We start from the raw sequence: 14,399 nt of genomic DNA, 5'->3' as shown, positions 1-14,399 counted from the left end.
CTATGGTCATGAGCTTTGGGTCATGACCGAAAGGATAAGATCACGGGTACAAGCGGCCGAAATGAGTTTCCTCCGCCGGGTGGCGGGGCTCTCCCTTAGAGATAGGGTGAGAAGCTCTGCCATCCGGGAGGAGCTCAACGTAAAGCCGCTGCTCCTCCACATCGAGAGGAGCCAGATGAGGTGGTTCGGGCATCTGGTCAGGATGCCACCCAAACGCCTCCCTAGGGATGTGTTTAGGGCACGTCCAGCTGGTAGGAGGCCACGGGGAAGACCCAGGACACGTTGGGAAGACTATGTCTCCCGGCTGGCCTGGGAACGCCTCGGGATCCCCCGGGAAGAGCTAGACGAAGTGGCTGGAGATAGGGAAGTCTGGGCTTTCCTGCTTAGGCTGCTGCCCCCGCGACCCGACCTCGGATAAGCGGAAGATGATGGATGGATGGATGGATGGAGGTAAAATTTTGAAAAAAACTTCTAAAAATAAAATAAGCCACTGGGAACTGATTTTTATTGGTTTTAACCCTTCTGAAATTGTGATAATGTTCCCCTTTAAAGATAAAATATTTTTTTATTTATATTATCTTCATGTCATATTATACTCGTTCCCGTGCTGTTGTTTTTAGTTTTAGTTTGTATACATTCAGAATTCAGCTAGCTTATGTTGCCATGCCCAGGGCTAGACTGACCATACGTCCTCTTTTCCCCGGACATGTCCTTTTTTGCAGGACTGTCTGGGGTGTCCGGGCATGGTTTCTTAAATGCCTCAAATGTCCAACGTTTTGTTTCAAGGTAGCTTGTATTTTCAATGTACGTACATGGTTAGGAGGGGTTAAAAACAAAACAAATCGTGAAGGTGTGTGCGCGCAACAACAGTTGCGAGGGAGGAGCAGAGACAGAGAGAGACAGAGAGCGAGGTAGTGGATTGATTGTTAATCAAGGCATAGTTGGTCAACAGCCATACAGGTCACACTGAGGGTGACCGTATAAACAACTTTAAAACTGTTACAAATATGCGCCACACTGTGAACCCACACCAAACAAGAATGACAAACACGTTTCGGAAGAACATCCGCACCGCAACACAAAAAAAACACAAAAGAACAAATACCCAGGACCTCTTGCAGCACTAACTCTTCCGGGTCGCTACAATCTACATACCCCGCTACCCCCTACCCCTCCCCCCCCCACACACCTCAACCCCGATTACGTCATATCAAATATTCCACTTTGAAAAATAATTTTGTTGGAAGATTTTACATATTTTGTGTTTGCCATAAAAAAACAGTTTTGTTTGACAAAAAGGGCGGAAAACAAACAAATAAAAAAATAACTTAAAAAAACTAAAACATTTTGAAATGAGGAATAGATGTTAAGTTGATGTAGACTCCATAGATTTAAGCGTTAAATATAAAATGTACGTATGCCCTGGCACACCATTATCATCATTTCATGACCCAAGCAAAACCCTTTTTACACTTTTATACTGAAATAAATACACCTACAACTTATTAAATAAAAACATAGAAAAACTACCAGCAACAGTAAAGTTTATATCCATGAAGGAAAGAAGAAAGTGAATGAATATTTATAACTGAATACATTTAGATATTATTGAATGGAAATTTGTCTTCTTTTTATATTATTTCTTTTAATGAATTAAGTAAAGTTTTCCAAAACACAGTATATAATGTGAGATATAACTGGACAATGCATACGTTTATTATTTGTTTTCAAAACGCTTACAAAAAAGTGGGACCCCAAGAATTTACTGTGGGACCCCATTATTTTATACCCAGGGCCTTCAGAATCAACAACGTGGGCGTCAGTGGACTGTAAGTAAACGGGGACATACAGTTGATAGACAGTTGCCAGTCAGATCACAAGTTATTGTCAGTAAGGCCTTCGAGCTGGCCTCACGTTGAACGTAACATTTACGCGTCCTGTGATTGGATACTCACCGGGACCGTTAACGGATGAATTTGAGAACACATAGAGTTAAGAAACAGTTGCGATAGCCAATCAGATTAAAGGTGTTGACAGTAGCCTATCCAAGTAGCCTGACGTCATACTTGCCAACCCTCCCGGATTTTTCGGGAGACTCCCGAAATTCAGTGCCTCTCCCGAAAACCTACCGGGGAAAATTTTCTCCCGCAAAATCTCCCGAAATTCAGGTGGAGCTGGAAGCTACGCCCCCTCCAGCTCCAAGCGGACCTGAGTGACGTGTCGACAGTCTGTTTTCACGTCCGCTTCCCCACAGTATAAAGAGCGAGCCTGCCCAATGACGTTATTACTGTAGAATGATCGAGGGCGAGTTCTTGGTTTCTTATGTGGGTTTATTGTAAGGCAGTTTCATTAAAGTCCTCCCAGCCCGGTAACAACACACAACAACAGCAGTCACGTTTTCGTCTACCGTAAAGCAGTTCGTCTGCCGTAAGCACCAATGTTGTGAAACTTGTGACACTCTTAAACAGGACAATACTGCTATCTAGTGTACATAGAATAGAATAGAATGTAGAATAGAATAATAATAATAATAATACATGTACTTTATTGATCCCTGGACCAAATTCAGCACCACAGCTCGCTCACAATAAACAATGATAATAATAAATAATATTATATATACAGTAGAATACAATAGAATAAAATAGAAAGTACTTTATTAATCCCTGGGGGAAATTCAGCACCCCAGTTCGCTCACAATAAACAATAATAATAATAAATAATATATGCCATATATTATATATATAACATATGAATAATATAAATATATTCTACATATATTCTACATTTAAGTGCAGTCAAGAAGGAACATATGCATTATACAGTCTGATGGCTGTCGGTATGAAGGACCTCCTGTGTCGTTCCGTGTTACATATATAATATATTATATATATAATATATGAATAATATAAATATATTCTACATATATACTACATTTAAGTGCAGTCAAGGAACATATGCAATATATAGTCTGATGGCTGTCGGTATGAAGGACCTCCTGTGTCGTTCCGTGTTAAATTTTGGGAGTCTGAGCCTTCCACTGAACATGCTCATTCTCTCCGCAAGGTCCGAGTGTAGTGGGTGGGAGGTGTTGTCCATAATGGCTAGGAGTTTTGCTAGACGTCTTTTCTCTGACACCACTGCCAGAGAGTCTAACTGTGCATGCATATGGTTAAAAAAATAGTGACAGAGAATAGAACAAAGATGGATATTTCAACCCTAAACTCAACAATGAGCAGATGAGTGTTATGTGTGTGTATATGTGTAAATAAATGAACACTGAAATTCAAGTATTTGTATATATATATATATATATATATATATATATATATATATATATATATATATATATATATATATATATATATATATATATATATCTTGACTTTCATTGAATTCTAGCTATATATGTATAAATATATATATATATATAAATATATAGCTAGAATTCAATGAAAGTCAAGTATTATATATATATATATATATATATATATATAAATAATACTGTGAATTAGTGAATTAGTGAATTATATTTATATAGCGCTTTTCTCAAGAGACTCAAAGCGCTTTACATAGTGACACCCGATATCCAAGTTACATTTAAACCAGTGTGGGTGGCACTGGGAGCAGGTGGGTAAAGTGTCTTGCCCAAGGACACAACGGCAGTAACTAGGATGGCACAAGCGGGAATCGAACCTGCAACTCTCAAGTTGCTGGCACGGCCACTCTACCAACCGAGCTATTTATATATATATATATATATATATATATATATATAAATATATAGCTAGAATTCAATGAAAGTCAAGTATTATATATATATTAAATATTTAACTCTTAGTACGCCCCCAATCACACCACGCCCCCAACCACGCACCCCGCCCCACCCCGACCACGCCCCACACACCCCAGCCCCCACCTCTCGAAATCGGAGGTCTCAAGGTTGGCAAGTATGCCTAACGATAACGAGACTATGATTGGATACTCACTTGTCATTCCAAAGTGAGTATCCTTTCACAAGTTTCAATTTAGCAGGAAGCAGGAAGTGTTGCGCCGTAGCCAGACCGAGATAGCAGGGAAGGAGAACAAAACGTTGATTAGGTGGCAGATACAGTATATATATATATATATATGTATATATATATATATATATATATATATATATATATATATGTTCAAAATTGTTAGAAATGTCAGATGTTAAATGTTTAAATATTAACTGTCAGTTTAATCTGCTTAGTGAGAAGAATTATTTTATCGAACAGGAAATAAGAAAATATCACCCTTATTTGATATAATTAATCCTACTTAGATTTCAGTTTTTGCAGTGTGGCTCAAAAAAAAGATCACACCACCGGAGTGTTATAGTTACAAATTAAATAAAATAAAAATTTTACTTTGACCCAAATAAGATGGATGCCGTTTATCGCTGTCACTCAAGGCTGTCTCGTACACACGTATATGTGCCTGTAGAGCACCGGTCTCAGACACGCGGCCCGCGGGCCAATTGCGACCCGCGAGACGGTATTTTGCGGCCCCCCCCCTTAATATAAAAGTCTAATTTTTAGTGCGGCCAGCAAGTTTCATATGAATGGCGCTTGACAGCGTTGCGTTATTTGGCTCCAAAATGTCTCTTTCAACGTTCTGGGTTGCCTACCCCTGCGTTAGTGGAAAAGCAGCAAATGAGTGGAAGCAACAGAGATGGAGACGAGGGTTTTCATACGTTCCAGGCTGCAGTCACACCGCGTACCTGTCCGTCAGTAATAACAGTCCCCGATAACCTGGACCAATTCAAACCGTTATTTGTAGAGATGTCCGATAATATCGAATTGCTAGTTTTTAAAATGTAATATCGGAAATTATCCGTATCAGTTTCAAAAAGTAAAATTCATGACTTTTTAAAACGCCGCTCTATGGAGTGGTACACAGACACAGGGAGAAGTACAGAGCGCCAATAAACCTTAAAGGCACTGCCATTGCATGACGGCCCAGTCACCTAATATTTACTGCTTTTCACACACACAAGTGAATGCAAGTCATACTTGGTCAACAGCCATACAGGTCACACTGAGGGTGGTCGTATACACAACTCTAACACTGTTACAAATATGCGCCACACTGTGAACCCACACCAAACAAGAATGACAAACTCATTTTGGGAGAACATCCGTACCGTAATACAACATAAACATAACAGAAGAAATACCTTGAAACCCTTGCAGCACTAACTTTTCCAGGACGCTGTAATATTTTCTTTTCTTGCGGCCCAGCCTCCCACAGACTGTGCATCCAGTGGCCCCCAGGTGAATTGAGTTTGAGTGTGCACATACACAAGATCAGTCAGAGTAAAGCCACAGACGTAATACAAGAAGGGTGTTCTAGTATCTATGGTACACCTCCACACTGGCAGCGCTTAGCAAAGACTCCTAACCAAATCTTGTCCGATTATTTATAGGCGAATTCCACCCTTCGTTCCTTTACAACAGAACTGTGACCCTGCCCAACAGAAATCAGGGTCCAAAAACGAGTCCAGTCCCCAATAACGCTGGAAAAAGATGTTGGAGTTGTTGCGAATTGTTTTTTCTACAATGAAAAAGTCACTAAAAGGATTGGAAAAGGTCCCAGATCAACTCAAAACAGCGAAATGTTAACTCGAAAAATGCTCTGGTGGCAAGTTCTATTCAAAGATCGCTGATTTTCTCATTTTGCTTTCAGTCAAAAGGAATTTGGCCTCAGAGAGCTCATCAGTCATCATGCAGAAACCTGATGTGCCGCAGCACACAGGTTGGAAATCACGAGTATAAATTGCCAAAAGTGGTAATTTGCCTTCAATGTGCATTACAATATATTTATTTAAATTATAATTGAGGAACAGTGTGGTTTTTGTCCTGGTTGTGGAACTGTGGACCAGCTCTATACTCTCGGCATAGTCCTTGAGGGTGCATGGGAGTTTGCCCAACCAGTCTACGTGATTTTGATAATAACACTACAAGTGGTTTACTTATAACCGACGTTAGTGATCATCTGCCAGTTTTTACAATATATGATGGAAGCTGCAAAAAGAACATGGAAAACAAAAGGACATTTCAAAGACTGTGCACAGAGAAGAGGATGATTGATTTCAAAATGGAGCTACAAAAGCAAGATTGGGACAATGTGTACAATGGAAAAGAGGTTGATGAAGCATATGAACATTTCTTAAACAAGTTCATAATACTTTATGACAAACATTGTCCATGGAGACAACTCAGTAGTAAACAGAGAAAGAATAATCAATCATGGATGACAAAAGGATTAAAAAAGGCTTGTAAGAAGAAGAATACACTATATATAAAATTTATAGTACAAAGAACTACAGAGGCAGAAGTTAAGTACAAAAAGTGTAAAAAAAAGTTAACAAACATACTACGATCATGTAGAAAAGAATATTACAGTGAATTATTGGACAGGAACAAAAATAATATGAGAGCAACATGGGGCATTCTCAATAGCATTATTAAAAATGGCACTAAGAGGGATTACTCCCAATACTTCTTAGATGGAAATAAACATAATGACAACATAAAGGAACTAGTCGAAAGCTTTAATAATTACTTTGTAAATATTGGACCAAAATTGGAAGTAAAGATTCCAGACCCAGTTTCAATTGAGGACTATAATGATATCATAGAGCAAAATCAACTCCATGTTCCTCAGAAATGTGACACAGGAGGAAATAGTTAAAATCGTGAAAAAATATAAATCAAAGACTTCAACTGATTGTAACGGAATTTATATGGATACGATAAAAAAGGTTATTGATGAGATCTCAGGACCATGAATGTATATTAGTAACCTATCATTTCAAACAGGTACATTTCCAAACAAAATGAAAATAGCTAAAGTTGCACCAATTTATAAGACTGGAGACAAACATCTATTTACAAATTATAGACCTGTTTCTTTACTTCCACAATTTTCTAAAATCATTGAAAAACTGTTCAATAACAGATTAGAGAGTTTTATAAATAAATATAGAATATTCGAAGACAACCAATATGGATACAGAGCTAATGTTTCAACTTCAATGGCTTTAATTGAAATCACAGAAGAAATTACCAATGCAATAGATAGTAAAAAATGTGCGGCAGCAGTGTTTATGGATCTAACTAAAGCATTTGACACAATTAATCACAATATTTTAATAAAAAAAACTAGAACTATATGGCATCAGAGGGTTAGTCTTAAATTGGATAAGAAATTATCTAACGAACAGGAAACAATACGTGAAGCTAGGCGAACACACTTCTACAACGCTAAATACCTCAGGGATCAACACTAGGACCTAAATTATTCAATCTCTATATAAATGACATTTGTAAAGTTACAAGAGATTTAAATTTAATATTATTTGCGGATGATACTACGGCGTTTTGTTCAGGAGAGAACACACAGAGGATAATACAAATAATAACAGAAGAAATGAACAAATTAAAAAAATGGTTTGAAAAAAACAGACCATCATTGAATCTCAGTAAAACTAAAATAATGGTATCTGGTAACAGTAGAAGAGAAAGTCAAACACAAATACAAAAAGACGGAATAGAAATTGAAAGAGTAAATGAAACCAAATTTCTAGGTATGATGATTGATGGAAATTTGAACTGGGAATCTCATGTAAAAAATATACAACATCAAGTTGCAAGAAACACATCAATAATGAATAAAGATAAATATGTTCTAGACAAAAAAATCACTTCATATTCTCTACTGCTCACTAGTGTTACCATATTTGAGTTACTGTGTAGAAATATGGGAAAATAATTCCAAAAGTACACTTCATTCACTAACAGTGTTACAAAAAAGATCAGTTAGAATAATACATAATGTTGGATATAGAGAACATACAAACCCTTTATTTATTGAATCAAAGATACTGAAATTCCACGACATAGTGAAATTGCAAACAGCTAAAATGATACACAAAGCAAACTATAACCTGCTTCCCAAGCATATATAACAATTCTTCTCAACTAAAGAAGAGAAATATAATCTTAGAGAAAAATGTAATTTAAAACATTGTTATGCACGTACAACACTTAAGATCTTCAGTATATCAGTATGTGGAATTAAATTATGGAATGGATTAATTAAAGCAATCAAACAATGTACTAATATGATCCACTTCAAGAAACTCTTCAAATTGGAAGTGTTTACAAAGTAGAAAAAAGAAGAACCATGATAAACATTCTGATTTTATTCACCCATTCATTCTCAAAATAATCTTACTTATCTCATCGTATGGAATAAAACTTACTTCACCAACTATTTATTTATTTTTATTGTGATTACTTATTACTTATGGAGTATACATTGTGAATATATTGAGAACAGGAAGTGAACAAAAGTTTTAGCAACTGTTATGTAAAGAAAAAGGGTAGGTAAGCTCTGCTTCTTCCTACTCCTTTTCGGACATGTTGAAAAGAGAAACTGGAAATTGTGATGTATCATGTTGTATGCTTGCACGTTCAAAACAAACTCAAACTCAAACGTGTGCTTTGTGGACTTGGATAAGGCATTCGGCCGTGGGGAGTACTCAGAGAGTAAGGGGTATCGGACTGTCTGATTGTGGGGGTCCACTCCCTGTACGATCAGACTCAATACATTGCCGGCAGTAAGTCGGCCCCGTTTTCAGTGAGGGGTTGGACTCCGCCAAGGCCGCCCTTTGTCACAGATTCTGTTCATAACTTTTATGAACAGAATTTCTAGGTGCGGTCAGGGCGTTGAGGCCATCCGGTTTGGTGGCTGCAGGATTAGGTCTCTGTTTTTTGCAGATGATGTAGTCCTGATGGCTTAATCCGGCCAGGATCTTCAGCTCTTACTGGATCAATTCGCAGCCTAGTGTGAAGCGACTGGGATAAGAATCAGCACCTCCAAGTCCGAGTCCATGGTTCTCGCCCGGAAAAGGGTGAAATTCCCCCCACGTGGAGGAGTTCAAGTACCTTGGAGTCTTTTTCATGAGTGAGGGAAGAGTGGATCCTGAGATCCACTCTTCCCTCACTTTGGTGTTCATAGCTGTCAATCATAAACAGCAAAGCTTCGTGAAGCAAATGTGTACTCTCTCTCTTGGCTGTGTTGATTTTCCGTGTGGCGTCTTCAGTAATGCGGACGCTGTATCGATCCGTTGTCGTGAGGAATGAGCTGAGCCGGAATGCAAAGCTCTCAATTTACCGGTCAATCTACGTTGCCATCCTCACCTATGGTCATGAGCTTTGGGTGATGACCGAAAGGACAAGATCACGGGTACAAGCGGCCGAAATGAGTTTCCTCCGCCGGGTGTCGGGGCTCTCCCTTAGAGATAGGGTGAGAAGCTCTGCCATCTGGGAGGAGCTCAAAGTAAAGCTGCTGCTCATCCACATGGAGAGGAGCCAGATAAGGTGGTTCAGGCATCTGGTCAGGATGCTACCCAAACGCCTTCCTAGGGAGGTGTTTAGGGCACGTCCGACCGGTAGGAGGCCACGGGGAAGACCCAGGACACCTTGGGAAGACTATGTCTCCCGGATGGCCTGGGAACGCCTCGGGATCCCCCGGGAAGAGCTTGACAAAGTGGCTGGGGAGAGGGAAGTCTGGGCTTCCCTGCTTTGGCTGCTGCCCCCGTGACCCGACCTCAGATAAGCGGAAGAAGATGGATGGATGGATTATTTTAACTATATTGAAATGTAATCCACTTAAAAGGTTATCTTTCTCTGCTTTCCTGTCCTGCAAATGATTCAAACAAAGATTTGTTATTCATGGTGTGCACTAACAGAAGTTATGAACGAGTGGTATCTGTCCAATGAGAGACTTGCGTCAGTCATATTGGAGTAGAAAGGTTACAATAATTAAAAAAAATGAAATATTTCTGCAATTCCCACTGCTTTCACATGCTGATGCAAGACTTGTTGTCCTTCTGTACAAACTGAACTTTCACACCTTTCTCAGTTTGCACAGTGCCTCCTGGCCCTGTCGTCGTCCCCGAGAACAACACTGCTGACATCCAGGTGGTTAAAATAAGCTCTGGCAGTGATGTCACTCTAACGATCGTGGCCAACCCCCAAGAAATGTTTTATCTGAAAGGCAAAGTCCTGATGGTGAAAAAAGAACTGGACTATGAGGTAATCAGTACACAGAAACACACTTTTGTATTTTGCTGGCATGTATAAACAGGACAGCATTAATGTGGCGGAATGCAATGATTGGTGTTCATAGCTGTCAATCATAGACAGCAAAGCTTCGTGAAGCAAATGTGTACTCTCTCTCTTGGCTGTGTTGATTTTCCCTACTGCCCCGGGCGGGACTCGCGAAACCAGGTTGACGGTGTGAGAGGCCAGCGTACAGACTACTGAGCTAAAACTGCAGGCGATCTCTGAAATCACCAGCACTGTTCTTGAAGTTGACTGGCTTCTGTTACACTCGTGGCGAAAACAAACACAATTATTTTTACAAACCCCTTTTCCATATGAGTTGGGAAATTGTGTTAGATGTAAATACAAACGGAATACAATGATTTGCAAATCATTTTCAACCCATATTCAGTTGAATATGCTACAAAGACAACATATTTGATGTTCAAACTGATAAACATTTTTTTGTGTGCAAATAATCATTAACTTTAGAATTTGATGCCAGCAACACGTGACAAAGAAGTTGGGAAAGGTGGCAATCAATACTGATAAAGTTGAGGAATGCTCATCAAACACTTATTGGGAACATCCCACAGGTGTGCAGGCTAATTGGGAACAGGTGGGTGCCATGATTAGGTATAAAAGCAGCTTCCATGAAATGCTAAATAATTCACAAACAAGGTTAGGACGAGGGTCACCAATTTGTAGGCAAAATGTCGAACAGTTATAGATCGACATTTCTCAACGAGCTATTGCAAGGATTTTAGGGATTTTACCATCTACGGCCCGTAAAATCATCAAAAGGTTCAGAGAATGTGGAGAAATCACTGCACGTATTACGGACCTTTGACCCCCTCAGGCGGTACTGCATCAAAAACAGACATCAGTGTGTAAAGGATATAACCACATGGGCTCAGGAACACTTCATAAAACCACTGTCAGTAACTACAGTTGGTTGCTACATCTGTAAGTGCAAGTTAAAAATATTCTATACAAAGCAAAACCCATTTATCAACAACACCAAGGAACGCCGCTGGACTTATGCAAAGTGAAAAAGTGTTCTGTGGTCTGACGAGTCCACATTTCAAATTATATTTGGAAACTGTGGACGTGGTACCCTCTGGAAAAAAGAGGAAAATAACCATCCCGATTGTTATAGGCTCAAAATTCAAAAGCCAGCATCTGTGATGGTATGGGGGTGTATTAGTGCCCAAGGCATGTGTAACTTACACATCTGTGAAGGCACCATTAATGCTGAATGGTCCGTACAGGTTTTGGAACAACATATGTTGTCATCCAAGCAATGTTATCATGGACGCCCCTGCTTATTTCAGCAATACAATCCTAAGCCATGTGTTACAACAGCGTGGTTTCGTAGTATAAGAGTGCGGGTACTTTCCTGGCTCGCCTGCAGTCCAGACATGTCTCCCATTGAAAATGTGTGGCGCATTATGAAGCGTAAAATACGACAGCGGAGACCCCGAACTGTTGAACGACTAAAGCTCTACATAAAAAAAGAATGAGAAATAATTCCACTTTCAAAGCTTCACCAATTAGTTTCCTCAGTTCCCAAACGTTTATTGAGTGTTGTTGAAAGAAAAGGTGATGTAACACAGTAGTGAACATGCCCTTTCCCAACTACTTTGGCATGTGTTGCAGCCATGAAATTCTAAGTTAATTATTATTTGCAAAAAAAATAAGTTTATGAGTTTGAACATCAAATATATTGTCTTTGTTGTGCATTCAACTGAATATGGGTTGAAAAGGATTTGCAAATCATTGTATTCCGTTTATATTTACATCTAACACAATTTCCCAACTCACACGAAAACGGGGTTTGTAAAATGGATGATATTTTTGCATTGTTGCTGTTTTGAGAAAATCCAGATTTTATTTTTCAAACTGTGTTTTCGGGTTAAGGGGTAGGTGAGGTGTTGAGGGTGGGAGGCGGTTGTTGAGATCTTTTTTTTGTGGTGGGTTAGACCAAAACCGGCGGCATTTCTGGGTGTTGTTGATAAATGTTTTTTGTTTTGAATAGTAGAGTTTTAACTTGGATTTACAGATGTAGCGACCAACTGTAATTACTGACAGTGGTTTTCTAAAGTGTTTGTGAGTCCATATGCTGATATTCTTTACACACTGATATAGTTTTATGATGCAGTACCGCCTGAGGAATCAAAGGCCACAGGCATCCAGTGTTAGTTTTCAGCCTTGCTGCTTACGTGCAGTGATTTTTCCAGATTCTCTGAACCTTTTGATGATATTACGGACCCTAGAGGGTGAACTTTCTAAATTCCTTGCAATAGCTCGTTAAGAAATTTTGTTCTTAAATGCATTTGTTCACAAAGTGGTTACCGTCGCATTATCCTTGTTTGTGATCGACGGAGCATTTCATGGAAGCGGCTTTTATACCCAATCACCTGTGGGGGTGTTCCAAATAATTGTTTAATGAGCATTCCTCAACTTTCTCACTTTTTTTGCCACTTGTGCCAGCGTTTGATGAAACGGCGTGGCGCAGTGGAAGAGTGGCCGTGCGCAACCCCAGGGTCCCCGATTCAATCCCCACCTGGTACCAACCTCGTCACGTCCGTTGTGTCTTGAGCAAGACACTTCACCCTTGCTCCTGATGGGTGCTGGTTAGCAGCGCCTTGCATGGCAGCTCCCTCCATCAGTGTGTAAATGTGTGTGTGAATGGGTAAATGCGGAAGTAGTGTTAAAGCGCTTTGAGTACCTTGAAGGTAGAAAAGCGCTATACAAGTACAACCCATTTATCATTTACTTTGGAACGTGTTGAAGCCATGAAATTTTAAGTTAATTATTTGCAAAAAAAAATTTAAGTTTATGAGTTTGAACATCAAACATCTTGTATTTGTCCTGCATTCAATTGAATATGGGTTGAAAAGGATTTGCAAATCATTGTATTCCGTTTATATTTACATCTAACACAATTTCCCAACTCATATGGAAATGGGGTTTTTACAATTAAATTTGAAAACTAAGAAAAACAACGCAATGTGACAAAAGGGACAGATTGATCCATATATGGATACTTTTTGTACTGTTTAGTTTCATGCAGTAGTAGTAGTTGGGAAAGGGCATGTTCACCACTGTGTTACATCACCTTTTCTTTTAACAACACTCAATAAAAGTTTGGGAACTGAGGAAACTAATTGTTGAAGCTTTGAAAGTGGAATTCTTTCCCATTCTTGTTTTATATAGAGCTTCAGTCGTTCAACAGACCGGGGTCTCCGCTGTCGTATTTTACGCTTCATAATGCGCCAGACATTTTCGATGGGAGACATGTCTGGACTGCAGGCGGGCCAAGAAAGTACCAGCACTCTCTTTTTACAAAGCCACGTTGTTGTGACACATGCTAAATGTGGCTTAGGATTGTATTGCTGAAATAAGCAGGGGCGTCCATGAAAAGGACGGCGCTTATATGGCAGCATATGTTGTTCCAAAACCTGTATGTACCTTTCAGCATTAATGGTGCCTTCACATATGTGTAAGATACCCATGCCTTGGGCACTAATGCACCCCCTTACCATCACAGATGCTGGCTTTTGAACTTTGCGTCGACAAGAGTCTGGATGGTTCGCTTCCCCTTTGGTCCGGATGACACAATGTCAAATATTTCCAAAAACAATTTGAAGTGTGGACTCGTCAGACCACGGAACACTTTTCCACTTTGCATCGTCCATCTTAGATGATCTCGGGCCCAGAGAAGCCGGCGGCGTTTCTGAATGTTGTTGATAAATGGATTTCTCTTTGCATAGTAGAGCTTTAACTTGCACTTACAGATGTAGGGACAAACTGTATTTAGTGACAGAGGTTTTCTGAAGTGTTCCTGATCCCATGTGGTGATGTCCTTTAGAGATTGATGTCGGTCTTTGATACAGTGCCGTCTGAGAGATCGAAGGTCACGATCATTCAATGTTGGTTTCCGGCCATGCCGCTTATGTGGAGTCATTTTTTCCAGATTCTCTGAACCTTTTAATGATATTATGGACCGTAGTTGTTGAAATCCCTAAATTTCTTGCAATTGCACTTCGAGAAACGTTCTTAAACTGTTTGACTATTTGCTCATGCAGTTGTGGACAAAGAGGTGTACCTCGCCCCATCCTTTCTTGTGAAACACTGAGCATTTTTTTGGGAAGTTGATTTTATACCCAATCATGGCACCCACCTGTTCCCAATTAGCCTGCACACCTGTGGGATGCTCCAAATAAGTGTTTGATGAGCATTCTTCAACTTTGG

General features: G+C 39.6%; 1 protein-coding gene across 1 annotated transcript in view; it reads left to right on the top strand.

The window, feature by feature from the left end:
* The window catches only part of cdhr5a (cadherin-related family member 5a), a 66,512-nt gene that overhangs the window by 19,456 nt on the left and 32,657 nt on the right, over positions 1-14,399 (top strand). Inside the window, exon 2 of the mRNA XM_061887163.1 lies at positions 9,961-10,133. Coding sequence (XP_061743147.1) covers positions 9,961-10,133 — 173 coding nt within the window. The remainder of the gene's footprint in view (positions 1-9,960; positions 10,134-14,399) is intronic.

Source organism: Nerophis ophidion, linkage group LG25 (genome assembly GCF_033978795.1).
Source record: "Nerophis ophidion isolate RoL-2023_Sa linkage group LG25, RoL_Noph_v1.0, whole genome shotgun sequence".
NCBI lineage: Eukaryota > Metazoa > Chordata > Actinopteri > Syngnathiformes > Syngnathidae > Nerophis > Nerophis ophidion.
This window is presented reverse-complemented; position numbering and strand designations above follow the sequence as displayed.